The sequence below is a fragment of the Aythya fuligula genome, chromosome 3, assembly GCF_009819795.1.
Source record: "Aythya fuligula isolate bAytFul2 chromosome 3, bAytFul2.pri, whole genome shotgun sequence".
Lineage (NCBI taxonomy): Eukaryota > Metazoa > Chordata > Aves > Anseriformes > Anatidae > Aythya > Aythya fuligula.
This window is the reverse complement of record NC_045561.1, coordinates 28,053,363-28,073,328: the sequence shown is the minus strand read 5'-3', so window position 1 is coordinate 28,073,328 and position 19,966 is coordinate 28,053,363. Positions and strand designations below refer to the sequence as shown.

General features: G+C 35.5%; 1 protein-coding gene across 2 annotated transcripts in view; it reads left to right on the top strand.

Annotated features, from left to right (window-relative positions):
- AKT3 (AKT serine/threonine kinase 3) overlaps window positions 1-19,966 on the top strand; it is a 150,974-nt gene that overhangs the window by 68,948 nt on the left and 62,060 nt on the right. For both annotated transcript variants that reach the window (XM_032185287.1, XM_032185288.1), the window contains exon 3: window positions 10,577-10,702. In XM_032185287.1, coding sequence (XP_032041178.1) covers window positions 10,577-10,702 — 126 coding nt within the window. The remainder of the gene's footprint in view (window positions 1-10,576; window positions 10,703-19,966) is intronic.

Below are 19,966 nucleotides of genomic sequence, written 5' to 3'. Positions count from 1 at the left end.
AGGAAGAAAATAGGGGATGAAAACGGGGGGGTGGACTTGAAGTCTATGTCTCCCTGCCATGCCACACTCCGAAGTTTAGTTTCAGCATGTTAATTTTATGGAGCAATTCCTTTTCCAAGTAGGATGGAACTTAAGTGTTTTGGGGTTTCCCTTAAATGCTTCTTGAATTAATTCCTCTCTCTTCTCCTACATGGATGACAAGGGAAATGTGTCCTGCTTGTGCATTTTAGAGTCAACTGTATCAAGGAGTACTGGTGTCAATAAATTACTTCTCTGAACCTTATTATGTATGATATTTAGCCAGTTTGACAGAAATAATAAAAAAAAAATCCTTGAAGTGGACACTATTTAAATTTGGGGGCATGGGATTTTCTGCAATTAACTAGATTGCTACGGTAGGCCAATATATTAAGCTCAGGCAGTTTTGTTGCTAATTACACACAACTTCTCTAGTGTATCGGATATTCAGATCCATTTTATGAATATGGTAGAGAGAATAACAACTGTAAAACAAAGCACTGTGCATGTAAGTGACTGTTAGCGTGTATTTCAGAAGGGATAAATGCTCACCATATGGTACAATTACTGTGTCCAAGTTTTCAAATTAGCTTCTCTCATCCTCCTTATTACTGTCTTTAAAAAGAGAGGAAAAAAACCCAACATGATTTATCTACTCTGCAGCAGAACTCTTGACGCAAAACAGCAGCCCAGTTCTGTCCAGTTTTTTTTTCCTAGCATAATAGAGGCTGTCGGACTTTTTTATACTAATTACTGTGTGAGCCTCAGATGAACCCCCTTCAATTCACAGGGCTTTGTTAAGGGAGGAGCTGTCAATGTGTCTGCCCGTTTGCAGCTGTGCTGTGGCTTTAGCTTGCTTAACATTATGCTGCTTTTTAGACTTGACAGAAGGGATTTTTTTTTTTTTTTTTTTTTTTTTTTTTATTAAGGCAAAGCAGCCTTGTAGCGAAATGGTTTAAGCAGCTGCATTGTGGGGAAGCACAAAGAAGTTATTATTGTGTCTGTTTAGGGGGGTCGGATGGAGGGGGGAGATATTCGGCTGCTGTTGATGCCGATTGTTGACTTGCCATCTGCCAGATAGGGAGAAGAAAAAAATGACAGCTCCAGCAGGGTGTTCAAGAGGTTGTTTGGAGAGACGCATAAACATGTGCAGATGTCGAACTGAATAATGGCAAGAACTTGAGACGGTTTATGATGCTGCTGTTGTGTGTGCATATACAGAATGAATGTATGTGGAGATTTGGTTAGGAGGAGGGTACATATTAATTATCATTGTCCCCCACCGCCTCCTTTACTTCTGTTAATTAGTTCAGGAGTTTAATATCTTCCCTCCTTCCATTGTTTATTCCTAAAAAGAGCCTTTTCTTGCAGCAAAGAAAACTTTTGATTTCTCCATGTGGTGGATTTAAAGAAAAAAAAAAGTCTTGATAAATTTGGTACTTGGAGAAGTAGAAAGAATAACGCAGTTATTTCAGTCTCAGACATTTGGTGGACAGGTGCTACACAAGTTCCTACGTAGCTTTGTCTACTTCAAGACTAATATGTTGCATACCCTTACTACTGCATCCTGAGCTTTTCATATGCAGACATTGCCAATCGATGATTGTCTGGCATATAGTAGACAAATAAATGCTAGGGGTTAGCATGAGATTAGCAACTAATTTTCTCTTTCAGTTGATCTTATTTTCAATTTTTTTTTCTCCAAAGGCAAGGAGCTGGTCAGCCATAACTTGTGTATTTTCCTGTTTGACAGTTCCAAATAAAAAATAAATAAAAAATTGCATCACTATATAGGAGTATGGTTTTCTTTCTTTCTCTAAAATCCTTTCTTATTTCTTGTTTGGCGAGTGCTTTTCAATATGAGTTTCCAGGATAATGTGAAAGAAGTATGAAAATGGATACAAACATGAAAGGAAATTAAGCTTGCCCCAAAAGGCTAAAGGAAAGCAATATCTTATCCAGATGATTTAGTTTAAAAATGCAAAAGGGAACTTGTAAGCCTTATTTATTTTTCTTAAATATTATGTGCAAATTCAGCAATCTGATATCTGTATTGAATTGAAAAGTGGAGAATGAAATAGTGGTTGAGGTGTACTGTAGCTCTGCGTTGCAGATTGTCTTCCAGTTACTAGTATATATCAGGGATTTTTGGTTAGTCACAATATGCCTTAAATATTACCAGAATGAATCTAACAACTGTTTAACCCCAAGATTTCCTCCCCACCCTCCAAATTTTCTTAAGTCTTCCATCTTAGATCATTGATAACAATAACTCTTTATGGGAACATTTTATGTTTCCTCTTACCATCATCTTGTCTAAGCATAAAAAGTCAATTTTGGATTATGTTTACAACTGAAAATTTAGGTGTGACTGCTTCCTACCCAAGTACTGACTTCTGCACCTGAATCTAGATGCAGGTCAGTGGCACTGCAGATGGTGAATTGCTTTTCACCTGTTACCTGAGTTGTTGGTTCTTCTCTACAGAAATGTTCAATTTTCTGTTGTGTCATGGCTGGTGTGAAGCTCAAGGTACTCTGGGCAATCCTGTGTCATTGTTTATCATGATTTCATGCACCCAAAGAGTTTTCAAGTAAATCCTGAAGCATACAGTGGTAACAAAACTGTTCTTTCTGCTCAAGCATATTGAGGAATGTTTCTACGTGTCTCAGGTTGATTGTTTGCAAATGATGTGGGCTGAATGATAAAATGAAAATGTTGACCTTAATGGTATGCTTGAGGAAAAAATTCAGATGAATGATGTTAGTGCTCGTTTTGTGGCACTTGATAAGGTCTTAGGCTACAAGCATATTTAGTGACAAGCATAAAGTTTAGAGGAGCTATTTTAAAATTATTGTGATGTGCCAGTTGTAAAAGTGAGACGGTTTGCTTTGAAAAAACATGCTAGGAAGTATACCAGCTTTAAGAGGGGTAAGACAGTTTTTGACAACACATTAATCTGTCAAAGAAACTCAACTCAATGATAATACTATTGTCAAACTTATCATACTCTTTTTGAAAACAATGGAAAGTTTGAGGTTTCTTGCGTAAACTAGAGTTGGCTGTTATACAAGAAGTTGTAAGTAGGGAATGTTAAGATGATGTTTAATTCAACATAGCTACATGTAAAAAATCATTTACATTTTATTATCTTAATAGATATATTTCTACCAAGTACATCTATTTAAATCATTACTGCCGCAGCTATCTTTTTCAGTGTAATTTATAGATAAATATTTGTATGCTTGTTCTACTCTTAAAATACTTGCAACATCTAAAAAAGGTCTTTTGGTCTACTAGTACTTGACAGAAAAAAAAAAAAAGGAAAGTCTTATGTTTTCTGTTATACAGTCTACTAATTAGTGCCGATAGTTCTGTATAAAAAAAAATATAAATATTTAAAAGTACTGAGAACTTGAAGTTTTTTTTACCAATACAAAAATCCTGTGAGACTACTTTTTTTTTTTTTAATTGTACTTAGTACAAATACATCTCAATACTATTAAAAGCTACAAAACTCCTTTTAGAAGCAGCTGAATACTGTAGCATTTTGTGCTTTGATACTGTAAAACCATAAGCAAGAGAGAGACTTAAGAAATGTGAGCAGTGTCCCCAAATGTTTCCAGCATGGGTTTCCACTCTTGAATAGCAGACATTTAGAAAATATTGATCTCCTTTGTTGTTCAGGGATGTCAATGGAATCCAGTACTATGTTATTCCAGACGGTATGTGCTAATATCAACTTCTATTTAATTTATTTATTGTTCTAATTCTTATCCTTTAAGAATGGAGGGGAAGTGAGAGTGATGTTGAAATTGGCAAGTTTTTCTTCCTGTTGGCTCAAAATGGACATGGTAAAGGTCAATTCTCAATTTGTCAGGATGTCAGATAACTTTGTATTTCTGGTACAGATTTCTAAAAGGACAAAATTTTGTGCATATCAAAATTGAGTATGAATTGCTACCATTTATTTTCCATGAGATGCCAAAACACATCGGTAATTTTTAGATACCCATTTAGAAAACTGCTTGCCATTTGAATAGTGGCATGTCTGTCTTTTACGGAATATTTTCCTCTTGATTTTTATATATTTTAAAGAAAAGATTATTAATGCAACAGAAAAAAGGTTGAATAAACAACAGAAGCTGAAGTAGGGTTGCATTTATACAAGACAGGACACTGACTCACTCCAGTGGTCCTAATGAGATGATGAGGGTGGGTAGTGATGTGAGCCCTGGTGAAACTCTCACTCACTTTTGTAGGTTGCATTCAGAACCTGAGAGGAAGCAAACCCAGGAACAGAAGCAGGGAAGAACTTCCCACTGAGAAACTCAGTTCTTCCTGTACCTGTATGTGCAGAGAAGCACACTGAGACCATGGAGAGTTTCTTAGTGCCTCCACCCTACGTGGTGACTCCATCTCTGCTTGGAACTTGCCTGCCTTACCTGTAGCAGTCCTTAGTTTTGATCACAACCTACTGTTGCTTCAGAAAAAATGATCCTTTTGTTTGCCAGCTCTTCAGTACATCTTGGTTGGCGTAAGAGAGAGCGTTGTGTCTGCTTTCTTCTTCTCTTGCTCAGCTGAGTAACTTCTAGAGCATGTTCCTGAGTCTGCTTGCTGCATTATGCAAAATCATAGCATCTGTGTAGTTTCCACTGGTTTCTCACCACACAGCTGTGAAAAGCGGAGCATAAATTGACCAGTCTTTGTAACTTCGTTGGGTGGTTGAGATGTCATAAAGAAGTTCAAGTGCTTTGAACTGTCCATATGACAGCATTTTGCTTACGCTGGTATCCAAACCTCATGTTTGGAACCATTGCCCAGTTTGTAGGAAGTGTAATGGAAGCTTAGCTGTGGTATACACTGATGCCCATGTATAGCATGAAATGCTATATACTATTTTCTTCTTGTGACTGAAAAAAATCATTTGTCTAATGTAAGTACAGATGTGCTCAAAATGTCACTTAGTGAACTGGGAACTGTGGGAAAACCGTTAGCATGAATAAATAATCATTGTGTTGTGGTATAAAAGACAGAATCAAAAAATTTTAGTTCCAAATTCTGCTCTTCTTTGAAGTGCTGGAAAATTCTTATGAGTTAGCATGTAATAAAAAAAAAAGTTTTAAAAATGCTAACGCATGTTCAAAAAAAATAGTTTCGCTTATTTTTTTTGGCATGCAGTAAGATTTTTGTCAAACCTTTTGCATGATGGTATAGTTACACACATTGTATTGAAGAGCATATATTGAATCATGAGGACAGGTATATCTTTTAGCTTTTTAAAACATTTCTTTTTTTACAGTAGCTTTGAACTGTGTTGCAAATTTGTTGTCATGAAATCACAAGTGAGTAAATATTAAACAGGAGTGCTTTACATTCACTAGTGTCTACAGACTTAGTCAAATAGTCTACTGCTGCTTCTAATCGTGCGTTAGGTAACACTGCCCTCAGAGGGCCAAGGTAAGTAAATTCAATCTCAGAACCACTGGCATTGCTTCTGATATTTTACTTGACCTGGCATTAATTACAGTTGTTTCTTTTAAAGAAAAACTGCATATGCCTATAGTTATTTTTTAAAAGTTTATTTACTATAATTTTGTTCTTAGACACATTCACTTTTTTTTCCCCAACTGTTTATTAAATGCTAGTGCAGGGGAACTACGGTCTGATTTAACACAGAAGTGCCTCTTAAAGGAAAAAAAAAAAAAAAAAAAGAGGAGAGAACCATATTTGTATATTATTTCTGTTAAAGCCATTTTTGTAAATTGGTGACACAGACGAGAGGCAGATTTTTGGTGTTCTCTGCTTGGAGGGCTTGGTTATTTTTTTTCCCTTCCCTTAAATCTCACTTATGTCTGTGTGGCAGCTGTTGCTTCTTTTAAGGAAGCAAGTTTTTGAACTCAGGTTTCTGTTGCTTATCAGCACTGTATATTAAAGACATTTCCTTCACACCTCTAAAACCATTTACATATTAAAAAATGTAGATGTTTTGCAAAAGTGATCTTTTAAAACTTACAGTTAATTAATTAATTAATTTATTTATTTATTTTAATAATGAGATTAATTTGGCTTTACTAAGTAAGTTTTTGAGAATTTCTAATTTTCCATATGCTGGGGATTACAAATGGATGAGGCTAAAAACTGCAACCATTGAATGCAACTTGAAGTGTATGTTTGAAGAGATGATTTGAGTCCTCAGGTGAAGTGAAAAAATTGCAAACTTAGAGTGATATGGTTAATCTAATGTGGGTTTGTTGTACACTCACATGGTTTCTTAGAAAACACTTCTTTGTGAAGCTCCTCCGCAGTATCAAAACTACAAACATTGCATCACTAGAATAAACATATTTTCTGAAATGTCCTGAAGGCAGGATTCTTGTTACTATCTGTCAAAGGCAAAAAAGAAAAATCATTACAATTGCAGTAGGCAAGTACAGAGCTAGCTGCAAGGGTCATGTTCTCTGAACAGACCTTCTTTAAGCATTCTTTGTTACTGTTGTTATCCAGTGTATTTATTATTAAATCCAGCATTAGTTAAAGAGTTGCATTTTGTGAGGGTGCTTTTGCACAAAGATCAGATTGTATTTTCATGTGCCTCAAGAATGCTCTGCTGTATTATTTCCACTTTGGGGTGTATTCTGCTAGTAGCTGTTAAAAAAGCACACCCCAACAACCTAGACCTGATTCTAAATTTGTATTGTGAATATGTAGTTATTGTCTGTACATATTTGAGATATGCATTTTAGTGCCTCTTTTCTCAAGCAGCTTTAAAAACTTTGACAAGAATTAAAAACATGTATGTATTACTTGGCTTTCTTTGCTGTGGTGGTTGAAATTAGAGACCTCTTCTTACAGTCTAATAAATAGATTCTATGAGTACATGCTTTTCAACTTAGAAGGGTGTAAATTTAAGCAAAATAATAATTTAGCTTACATTAACTCAGCAGGAAGTCGGGTACAAACTGATTAATTCTCTATGGCAGATCCACTGCTTTTTTAAGTACCACAGCTACATTTCATTAAATTGTCAGGCTGTCTTGTGTGTTGGTTAGCCTGTGTGGACTCCTTTCTCCTGGAATTTCTTTTCACTTGAATTACTGACTTTCCAGATGTAAACTTCTTGTTGTTTGTTTTTTGTTACTTTGTTTTTTGTTGTTTGTTTTTTGAGGTACTTGTTAAATGTACACCCCAGACATATTTAAAGTAATTAAATACTGCTTAAACTATGAAAGATGTTTTTGTTTTATTTGGGCTGGTAAAGTAGAAGTCATGAAAGTGTTTTTTCTTTCCAATACTCTGTTGTGTTTCAGTGTTGGGTTTCTTATTGTTGTTATCTTGTTTTTTTTTTTGTTTTTTTTTTTCTTCCTCTTTTTGTATGGAGGATTTTTCTCTTTCAAAACTGTCCATTAAACATGTCTATTAAGAAGTATGGACTAAAATATTTTTCTGTCGTTAAGCAAATACTATAGAAGGAATGTGGTTATAAGAGATCACCTAGAGTGCATCTTGGGAGCCATTAAACCACTTCAGCAGTTAAGTGAACTGCTTACTGATGGCACTGTTTACTTTATTCTTCAAAAGTGTTCACCCATTTGTTAATTAAATTACAAAATAAATAAAAGGCAGATGATAAATATTCCTGTATAGGTGTTGAAGAGGGATTGGAATATTGGTCATTTCAAGGAAAAAAAGGGTTATATATTTGTGTATGTGCATGAGTTTGTACAGATGCCCTGAAAAAGGGGTGTTACTGATTTCATCTTGGGGAACCACTTAGGAGAAACATTCTTCAAAGAAAAATGTCTGTGAAAGAAATATACAGTATTCTTATGAAGCTATAGCTGTTGCTTTTAAACTGTGTGTCCTGTGTCTGGCTATAGTTTGCAGGGTGAAGGGAGAGTTGTGCTCATGGATAAGCTGTTTTTTTTTTTTTTTAATTTTCATTCAATTATTTATATCTTCCTGTGATTAACTTTTGTCCAAAGTGCCTAACTCTCTTCAAAAAAGCTTGGAAGTAGTAGACTCTTCTAACAGTTTTTCTCTAGGCAGGATGTCAACTGCATAACTGACTAGATGATCAAAAATCTGTTCAGTCTTCTGCTTAAGAGACTGAGTACCTAGCAGAAGCTAAATGTGATCTTAAATGTTGCCCTAAGAAGAGAAGGGAGTAAGTGATAGAGAAGTATGCACTGCATCTCTTAAGAGCATGTGTATGTAAGTTAGTGATGGTTTCTCTTTTTTTTTGAGGCGACTAACTACTGTTCTTACCTTGTCATCCCTAATTCTGAGAGTCCAGTCTGCTTATCTCCCCGTCCAGTTTATTCCTCACAGAAAGGAGGACTTTCTTTGAAACCTGAACCTTTGAGCTGGCTTGGGTGTACTGGTGTTCTGTCCAAACTTCCCTTGAACAAGTTTTCTTCTATTAGCCACCTGCCTCCCAGTGAATGCACCTTCCAGAGAAGACTAAGATCTTGATAGGTTTTAAATCAACTAACAGGGGCACTGTCTGTCATAGCAGTCTCCTAGAAACAAGTAAGATGTAGTGTATGAGAACCTTACAGAAGGTTGTCATTATGATCTGCTCAACTTTAGGGAAGTGACCAGGCTGCTAATATTTTTAAAACTCATACTGGATGAACTGATATGTAAGGTTTTGCTTTGGCTTCAGTTCTTGAGTCCAGGCAGATTTCAGCAAAAAATGGAACATGTATTTCATGGAACATATTTAAAATGTTCTTGGAGTCATACTTTTCCTTAGGCCTATGATTATCTTGTTTTCAAATATTCAGCAAACTTAATTTAAGAAACGTATTCACCTTTTTGTGTAATTATACAGTTTTTGCGCTTTTTTTTTTGGGGGGGGGGGGGGAGGAGGGGAGGGCTTACTTTTATTTGAGCAGGGATTTCCCATTCTGAAATCAATTTAGACCAGCAGGATCAGCGTGGATGTTCCCAGCTGAACTAGCACCAAAGATTTAAGATAGAAAGCTTTGGGTCAATACAAATGTAATCAGTGCTGTATATCTGCTCTATTTTTTGGTCAAATTAAGTAACACTGAACTTTTTGAGTTTTCTCTCTACTTACGTGAAAATCTCTAGATAACAAAATCAAGCGGGTGCCTTGCTATCCAGAGATATGAATAACTAAAAGTTTTGCTACCGAGGGTCAGGAAACAAAGATTAGCCTCTAATGGAGCAATCTCGGTGTAAATTTCTTTTAATGGGTGTAAATTTCTGTCTGACCTCTGAATTGTGTAAAAGCTGTGTAGCTACAGTTAGCAGGGTGCTGAGGTAATTAAGCACTACTCAAGGACTGAGTTTAGTCCAGGGACAGTGCAGCCTCCAGTTTGTAGTCAGTTCTGAGCATTTTGCAAACTGAAAAATTGAAATAATTTTTAAGTTTCAGCCTTACTGAACTTAAAATTGTGTGTGTGTTTTTTTTTTTTTTTTTTTTTTAAGTTAATATGAGTAGGTCATGATTCTTATTTCATTGTGACACATTGCTGTAATCTTTAGAGTCTCAGAGAAGTATTTTAGCATGCAGCTTACAAGTGTGTAATAAGTGGCAACTTCTAAGGACATTTGGAAATTCTGTGTTGGTACATGCACTTTTTTTTACAATGGCTTATTTAAAATCTTACTAGATGCTTGTATGTATATTATTTGCTCTGTAGAGTTGAAAGAAATCAAAGATAGGGAAAGTTGGGCTGGTCTAAATGCACTTGTATTTACCTGAGTAATTACACATTAAAAAAATGAAGTTGTTGCTGAGATTTTGGTGTGGCATTATAAAATATTGCAATATTAAAGAGATTTTTCACCCTTAAATAACAAATAAATGACACTGATTAAGGTACCACCTCTGTGCTGTCCTGTTTACATTGCGGTTTCTGAATGAATACCTCATGGCTTGCAGAACTTTCTGCTCAGACTGGGGTAGGAAGATAGTGGAGGTGATGAGTTTATGGGTAGACTTACCTTATAAAAGATTACTGGCTTCTGCTTTTTCTTCTTTATATATTCCTTTTGCTTTCAAGTATACTTGTTAAGTATGCTTTGTGTACATTCTTCATTACCTTGAGTCTTCTTACTGATAGATTATATTTTAAGGAACTTGATGTTTTTTGCCTCAGCAGAGTGAATATTCTACCTTGTAGTAGTTGAGATTTATTTATTTATTTTTTATTAAAAGTTGAGCTGTAGTGCTTATTTTCACCTGTATCAAATTTCAAACTGTTTACAGGTATGAAAATGTAGGATTTGGAAGAGTATAGTATAATAAAATTTAGGTTTATGGAGTATTACTGTACAGTTCTTGTAGCTCCTTATTACAGAGGCATTATTCTATAGCCCAGGCTTACCATTGCAATTCCATTTTCTCTTCTTTTGGAGGGAGTTAAAGTTCCTTTAAGTTCCTTTGTAAATTGAAAACATCTGAAAAGATTTTGGTATAATTAATGTTAGACACTGATGATATGTTATGCTTTTTTAATATCAAAGTTTTTTTTTTTTCTACATTACTAATGAACGTGTTTTTTTTTTTTTCTTCTTCTTCTTTAGGAGAATATATAAAAAATTGGCGGCCAAGATATTTCCTGCTAAAGACAGATGGCTCTTTCATAGGCTATAAGGAGAAGCCCCAGGATGTGGATCTGCCATATCCACTCAACAACTTTTCAGTGGCAAGTATGTATTTCCAGTATTTATTATTCTCTCAGCATATTGACAAAATATCTGTTACATATTGCTTCATGTGAAGGTCAGAATTTATTGGTAACAGTGCAAGTTTGATGCCACACGTCATGCTAGTTCCCCCCTAATCTCATGTCCAGCTCTACAGGATATTTTTACAGATGGCATTAAAAATTTTACCATGGGTTGGTTTTTGAATATTTTTTTAAATCTAAGTACTCAGTTTTTATCTTTTTTTTTTTTTTGTCTGAGGTGTCTGTAACTAACAATAACATTTGAGAAATGATTGCTATAAGAAGAAAATCCTTGGAAAGCTTACCTGTATTCAGATCATTGACCTCATTTTTTCTTTTTTTGGTAGTATCCCTGAATTCACTTGAAAACTCAAATTAATTAGAAAATTATCTAGACTGTCAAATGGCACAAAATCATGCTAAATTATTTATCTCTTGGATAATCAGGTAATCAGCTCTCCAGCCTGGTTAATCAGTAATTTTGAGCAATCAGACAATTTGCATATATTAGCAAAGCTATGAAGTATGTATCTGTTGGGTAAAGTGAAGACATTGTGATTTCTTCTTTTCCCAGAATGTTTCTAAGAGATCAATTTGTAGGTTTTTTTTTTTTTTTTTTTTTTTTCATCTGGCAAAGTGAGATTGATAGAAGAATGTTTCTGAATAGAAATTAAATTATTTGTGGAGCTAAACTAATCAGGCAAGAAAATCTCCCATAATATAACTGTTTTGTATATCATAGCTAGAAACTTCCAAAAGAACACTAGAAAACCAGAAAACTTTGTCAACTTCTTTGAAAATGTTTTTAGCATACTGCAATATAATAAATAGCAGCATTTAATTTTGTAGGGGAGTACTGGAGCCACAAGAACGTGTACTTAGGGAATCTGGATACCCTTTCTCTGCATTGCTGAAGGTGGAACAAATTCTACTGAGACTGAATTTGCCTATTTTCTTGATAGGATTGTTCTTGAGATTGAGTCAGCTAGTGTATACAAAGTAATTTGCACATTTTGTTATTAAAGAAATCATCTTGTGCTCCAAGCCCATGTCTTGTCCTACAACCAGAAGAGGAAAACCTTGCATATTCTGATTATGACAGAAGTCTTTGAAATGGTATTGAGTATACAAGCCTTTTAATAAATATACAAGCCTTTTAATAAATATACAAGCCTTTTAATAATATTAGAGGCTCATTTTACCTTGTTGCTATCCAGTAAAAAAACAAACAAACAAAAGAAAACAATAATACCTTTATGTTGTTCATATGAGTGGGTAAACCTAGCATTGACTAGGTCATAGGCCATTATTCTTTAGTTATTCTACTTAACGTACGAACCCAGTCATTTGTAGCAGTTAGTAGTTTCTTAGATACTTCTTGCCCTATACCCAGCACAAAGAACACTTGTAGTACTGAAGTACTTGAAGCACTGAAGGTTTTTTTTGTTTGTTTGTTTTTTAATGTCCTGATTTACTATGCTCTTCATTGCATTTCTAGTCTTCCTTTGCCATTACAACTAGAATGATGATCCAAATAGTCGTGTTGCCAAGTTGATTGACTGGTGTTGATTTTTTTTTTTCTGTCCTGATACCCAGAGGCCAACTTATGTAATGCTGATATTAGAATGCTGCCACTAAACTTTGTTTTGATGGGAATTGGAAGATTTCTTATTGTTTCCCCCTCAAAAAAAAAGGGGAGGGGGGGAGGAGCAGTGAGCAGGGAGTCCTTTCTGCATCTTGCAAAATACAGTTTTGGTAAGCAAGATGAGTTTTTCTGTTTTCTGACAGGAAAAGCAGTAGTTTAATCAGAAATCACTGCTGATCAGGGCAAGAATAGAGAGATATTTTCACTCACTAAAATAATCCTATAAAATCTAAGTGAAGTACCTATATGGAGTTCACAATGTGACAAACAAAACATTTTCTAGAATCAGAATTCTTGGATAAGATTCCAATTTTTAACTTGGTTTTAATTAAATGGTTTCTGTTTGATTTTGAATAAGAAGTACAGAATTGCATGACAAGGAAAAGCTGAAAATATAAGGCAGTATGATAATACACTCTGAATTGCAAAGGACTGTAAGTTTTTGTTCACCTATTTTATCTGTCTGAAGATGAGATCATCAGCAGGGCAAACAAACAAAAAAAAACAACCACTAACACTATGTGAATGAATTGGATCTCATCTGCAGTACCTGGTAAATGTCAAGTACTGGTCTCATGGCCTCCGATCTGTAAGTTCCTGAGCTGTTGCAGTAGGTTTGTGGCCGCAAGCAGTGCAACATATTTTTCCTGTAATAGTGAAGTACGTTTTTCATAAATTACTAGCCAGGCAGATGGAGTGTGAGATCACTGTTAATACCATCTTGATTAGGTTGGCAGGGATTTAAAGATATGTCTTTATAGTCCTATCTTCATGTAATCTTTGTAGCTATCTGTAAAGTGAGTGTGGTCTCAGTCTACTTTTGCTCTCCAAATGATAGACATCTTTGGCTCTAAGTTACAGCTTGTTATTTAAGCAGAAAAGGCCAAGGCTATGGTATTATTTTCCTTGCACTGTTGGAGTTGAACACTGGAAAGTTTGTACTGCTCTGCTTTGTATGATACTTGTTCTGTAGTTTAAAACTTCTTTATCCACTCTGTCAAACCAGTTACTTTGATCGCATAGATATTTTCCCAACAGTGTGGCCCCCTTCCTCTCTTGCAAAAGACTTTCCCAGATGTAGTATTGTTTTCCCTATAGTTGCTTCCTGATTTTTTCCAAGATAACTGTAAGAAAAGCAGAGCCAGAGCCCAACACTTAGCACTTTTCTCTCCTTGATGCTGTGTAGCCAGTGTATTCCCTCAGGAATCCTGTGAGTGAGAGGAAGGCCTGAGAACAAAACTATTTTATATCCTGTTAATGATGCTTCCAGGAGTGAATATGCCTTTATTCATAATGCCTTTCTCATCAGGTGTTATTTTCTCATAGGATGGAGTGTATGGATAGCATTTCTTTTCCATGGAGTGGCTGGGGAGGAAATAGAGGGGAAGGCATGAGGACACAGCACTTGAACAGGTAGAAGCTCTCTGTAGACAGGGAGAGCCCAAGGCAGCACATGCTCCTCAGCCTGCAGTTGTCTGCTCAAAAAGCAGGGAAACTGTGTGGGCCCAGAAATGGTGGTGGGTCCCTGGAGGCAAGATGAAGTTGACTGAGGGGCACATGGGGCATGGCGGACTGGGGCTGGATGGAGCTGAGCCCTGTGGGTAGGTGTGGGACTGGCCCATTACTGGCTGTGCCCTGAGGCTCCCAATCAAGGGCTTGGCTTCCCCATGGGAGCTGCTCCCCAGCCCTCCTGGGGCACATGCAAATGTCAGCAGGAGTGCCCTTTGCCACATACACTGAGCTGCCACGGGGTTGTGGTGGGGAGAACAACATCTTGTGACACTGAGTGGTGTGTAGGAATCACTCTGTCAAGCCAGCTTATTTTACAGAGCTTTTTTTTTTTTTAACACCTTAGTTCAGAGAGAGCTGTGCTTTTGAGGTATGCTTTCAGTTCTTAATGGTCATCCCCTGACACTTAGACTCACTAAGAGTTGTGCTGTGGTATTTAGCCATGCACTGGAAGATAAATGAGGTAGGAAATTCAGTGTGGAAACTTAATGCTGATTGATGCTGGTTTTTGGGAGGTAACCTCAGAAGTATAAGCTTACCTGAACTGACTAGTTCAAAATCAGCTTAGCTCATTTCAGGTATAGACAAGCAGTTGCAAGTAATGAAGTTATTGTAGTTTGAAGAGACACTGCTGATTGACTGAGTCATGGTAACTGAGTGGGTGTGCGTTCCTAGCCCACCTCAACTGCAAAATAAAATATGTTAATTTAAATTGCTTTTGCTTAGGCATTTATGCAGTCAGAACCAGTTTAAAAATAATTTTGATTTGATTGCTGTAGCTTCTCTGTATAGGCAGGGGCCTAAAAAATGCCCTGTCTTTTAAAACTCCATTATTTTTTGAACAAAACTAGTACTCAGGCTGTGCAGCATGACAGGATTTATACCCTCAGTAGTCCCTAAAAAGAACAGTATGGTTGCACAATACTGTTTTTAAGTGGTCCAGTGCTGCTGAAGCAGAATCAATACTGCTTTGTGTAAACCACCTTGGTCTTTGACGGTCGTTATTATTAGGGAGAGCAGAGTGGGGAAGAAGAGGCGGTTGTTTCCAATCCTACTTAAGGAGCTTTTGTGGCCTTACTGGTATAAATAAATAAATAAAAACAAAACAAAACCACTTCTCACACATGCAATGAGTATGTAAGTAATCACACAGTACATTTGGGATGAGGTATCTCTAAGAATTGGCCCTTTGCCTTCATTTTGATCTTCACGCGGAGAATAATTGGAAAGAGATGTATCCCATTGCAGTAGCCTTTGAGCTTTGGCCAAAAGTGATGTCACCTGGAATTTCTATGGTATCTTGAAAGATTTTGCTTTCTAAGCACTCTGTGGTACAGCTACCCTCCTTGCCTTTGAAAAGAAATAGCAAAGGTGAAATAAATTCTAGTTATTGTGAGAAGGTATCCTTTTATAACATGTTTTTCTTATTTTTTTTTCTTCTGTGGAAATTATTATTGATGAACCCTGGCTACTCTAAATGGAGAATCTGTACTACTTTTTACTAGTCTTAACCTTTTCAATGGGCCAGAGACAAGGTTTATTATTTTGGGGATTAAAAAATCTTCAAAACATGAGGATTGAAATGTTTTCAGGGAATGGTGTTAGGAAATGAACAGGAAAACGAAACAAAACAAAACATGCTTTAGCTGAGATCAACTTATGCATGAAAATACTTTGCCATTAGGCATGACTTTCTGTACCAGCAACTCCACAGTTAATTTTTCAATGAGATTTAATTTTGAAGTCCCAGGTGTTTTTAGTCGTCTCAACATTGGATGACATGAGCACATGGATACACATGTAACTAGTTACTTATAATTACAGTACAAATTTAATTCCAAAGTAATAATGGTAAAATTGAATAAATAATGTTCATTCAACACTGAAAATATTTATGGGGAGGAAAAGGCAATGTATATGTAGTTTACTGCATATGCAAATATGTCTATGGAAATTCAAATTCAAATCCACTGTGTATAACCAATATTACTGTGTTAGATGGGCCTATGCTCATCTTTTTGGAAAACTGGACCAGTACTTTTCTTTGGGAGCCTTTCCTATTACCTTATGAATGGTTTCTAGGTGGCATAGTTGGTATTCTGTCATTTGACTTAGAAGTTTGGATTTAGTTGTTGGCTTGGGTAGTGAATGAAAATAGGTTCCTTGATCTTATCCTTCCATTTTAATGGACAGTGCTTTCTCAGAGAGCAGTTTACTGTTACTTAGTCCCCAGTTATCTTTAAATAGGGCCTGGTATAAGCATGGCATGTCAAAGTGAAAGTGTATTGGCAAGTCTGAGAGTTTTTTATCCTGTTGTGATACACCCAGTTGCATAAATGAAATCAAGGTGTTTGTATGAAAGACAGAGGGATATATAATGTTACTACTTTCTGTGATAACAAGCAAAACCCCAGGTAAAGCCCAACAATAAGATACAGAAATCTCTCGTTTTCATTCTCTCTCTGCATGAAAGGGTGACCAGCAAGCTAGTTGTCATGATAGAAGCGTGTGGATACTACTTCAGTGCTTTTTAGAGTGGTGGAAATAAACTTTTCCAGTATGATGAAGTGCATCAACAGTGATCTTTTTCAGTTTCAAGGAATACATACATATGTTTTTTTTTTTTTTAATGTGTGTGTGTGTTTGTTATGCAGTCATATATGTTGTTGTGGCATCAAAGCACATACAAGTTCTAGTCATGAGCCAAGCACTGCAGAAGTGGGATTTCTACCCATACAGAACAAAAAGTCAGTCCCTGCTCCAAGATACTAAAATTCCAAATATAAAACAAGGGACAGCAGATGGATGCAAACAGATGGGGGGAGTATGAGAAAACAATGAGACAGTATTAGCCTGTAGTACAGGCAGTGGTCTCAGCACATCAACAACTAATCCATTGTCAAGGTTAGATTTTTTGTCTCTTTTCTGTTCTCCCTCCCTCCTTCCGCTTTTTAACACATCATGGTGAAGGAGAGTTTTAAGGAGGATTTAAAGGAGAACAGTACAGCAAACAGAGAGAAATTAGGAATGATTTTGAGAAATGGTGTTGAAACTGGAACAGTGGGAGGAGGATGGATGGCAGGAATGATCGTTTGGATACTGAATAAAGAGTAATAAAGAGGATGAGATTAAGCTGTGGGGATAGTCCATGTTGAAAAGTTACCACTGTCTGATGTGCTAGAGCTGTGTAGGAAATGAGGAATGTGAAGAGAAGAATGATGTGATCAAAGGGACAATGGAGAAAAATAATCTGTGGATTTTTTTTTAATTTTATTTTGTTATAATCAGTTTGGGTATGACATTTTTAGGGGAAAACTGCATTTGCTGAGACCAAGGAAAGGATATTATGTCATTCACATATATCTCTGTGTGACCAAACTTATCTTTATGGGTAATATAAAACAAAATAAACATAAACAAAATGTAGTGAGAAAAGAGGAGACCAAGGACAGAGTCTTATGGAAAGCCTCAGAGAAGAAGAGTTACCCTAGGGAGTAGATAAACAGCTGAAAGAATCAGGAAAGGAACAAGCTAAGGGAAAGTGTGTGTATACACATGTATTTGTGTGTGTATATATACATATATATATATATATATTATCAGGGCTTTTCATACGTATATGAGCAAAAACATGTTTATCTATGTCAATGTTATGATAATGGTACATTAATTCTGCTACTTGTCTAACAAAAAAGGTCATTAGAGAAAACTGGGTATTCAGAGCACAAAGAGAGTGGCAATAATGAAAAAGTAATTGTAAGCAATGTGTTTCTACATGAGACATAAAGCATTGGAGTAACAACTGAAGAGGCAAATGTTGGGACAGTGAGGTGTATGTCTTCTGAAGGAAAGACAGAAGAATAAGAAATTAAGGATTCAATTATAATGCAAATAAATATGTAGGTATCTGTTTATAGCTATCAGTCTATATATGGAAAAAATACATATATGCTACGCAATGAAATCAGTGGTCCAGTACTATTTCTTTTATATCATGTGATAATTATAGGAAGTTCTCTTTTGTGCTAAAACTCAGTCTGCATTAGAAATATTTTCTCAAATATGCAACCTTCTGTTCATTTTTTAGTGCATTTTTTATGGCTGCTTTTATGTTTAACATGCTTGTCTAGCCATATCAACAAATTCTGCTGAAGTTGAAAACTTCCATATATGAAATAATAATATGATACTAGTGTTGTTTCTGTGTTTTTGTTTGTTTGTTTGTTTGTTGGTTGGTTGGTTTTTGTGCTGCGGGAGTGCATTTAGGAGAAGAACACTGGTGATTATATGGTTAAAGTTATAGAATTCAAACTTTAAACTTTTTAATAAAATCTGAACAGATGATCTGTGCTTTTTTTTTTTGGAACTGGCAGGTTTCAGGCCCTCTAATTGGCTTCCCAGCTTTGCAGAGTAATTACAGCTTCAAGCAAACTTTGTCATCTGTGGTTCAGAATGGTGTAAAGTAAACAGAACGTTTTGAAATACAGTTTGTAGTTAGAGTTGCTCAGGAGAGTTTAACTAGCATAACTATTTAGATAGTAGCATTTATTTGAAAAAGTCTAACATTTCAGAATTGTCACACTGTTTGTGGGTAAGGAAATGAAAGTTAACCTCTGGTATAAAAAGGTAACCTTACCTTTTATTTATTTATTTATTTAGTAAGGAAAAAAAAAAAAGCTCGATAATTGAGAAATATCCATTGCATTTTTTCATATTGGTTCTATTTCATTTTTCCATTTTTTAGATCTGAAAATATTCAAGCAAGTACCACAGACTTGCTGGAACTGAATTGTCAGTTTCTGTTACAGATTTTGTATTTTGCTGCTTTGAACAAGTGTTCTCCCTCAAGGTTTTTTATCTCCTCTAATATTAAAGGGGAAAATTTTCATGACCGATGTTTAATCCTAGCAAGACAGAACGCTTTAGGATTAAAATGTGTAATTCCAAGTTGTAGATGGCTAGCATACAAGAACACAAAGTTGAGTCTGTCTGTTTACTGGCTTACTCATCTTTTTGAATGATAATTTAGAGTTCCAACTGTTTTGAGTTGAGATTCAGCCCTTTAATTACATATGTTTATGTATAGTAGCAAACTTGAAGACATTATGGTAGAGTGTTCTCTCCTCTTGGTAATGACCCAACTATCACTCGAGATTTCCGAGCCAGCTTTCAGTAGCCAGTTTCACTCATTCTTCTGTGCTTTTGTAGTTTCCAAACTATTCTCTCTGTCTAAAACTACTACAGGTTTTCCAGTAATTAGTAGAAAAATATTTTGGTAATTAGCAGTAACTGTGTATTAGAGTACTTATTCATCTTAATAGATTATTTTTTTTGGTAGCTGTAGGTGAAAGACATCCACAAAAGTTTTTATTCATGTTGCAATCATGATAGGAATGTTGTTTATCCCGTACGTTTGTATACAGCAGCATGTGAAGCATGTGGGTGACTAAATATCAGCAGACTTCAGTTACTTTTATATACTTCAGAAGGATGGGTAGCACACAACTTTTAGAAATACATTGTTCTTCCACTTCGTATTGAAACTCTTTGTTTCAGAGAGTAAGACACGAACATATTCAATTTTAACCATATACAAGGAAATTACACCTTCATCCAGTTTTAGTAGAATATAAAAATTAAAAAACACAACAAGAAACAACACTTGAGTAAGGTTTCCTGGATTTTATTTTTCAATAGCCTTCAATTGTAATGAAATGTTTTTTGTTGTTTGTTTGTTTTTATGTTTTCAGTGTCTTTTTCAATTGCCACAGCATTTTTTTTTTATTATATTTAATTGATTAAGTTGATATTTATAGTTAAAACCTGAGAGAGTTAAGTACTCTGTGGTAGTTACAGAGCTCAGTATATGCATCTATAGCTAAAATGAGTGTTTTGTTCTTGTTAATAAAGTGCATCACTTTAAGGATGGTCTGAAAAAATAATGATATGCAGTACCAATAATACATTTATGTTAGATACAGATTTACATGCATATCCATACAAGTATATATCAATAATATATTCATTATATACAGAATACCTTGTAAGTAGGTAAAGGTCATATTAGATATAGCATTTGGACATAGGCAA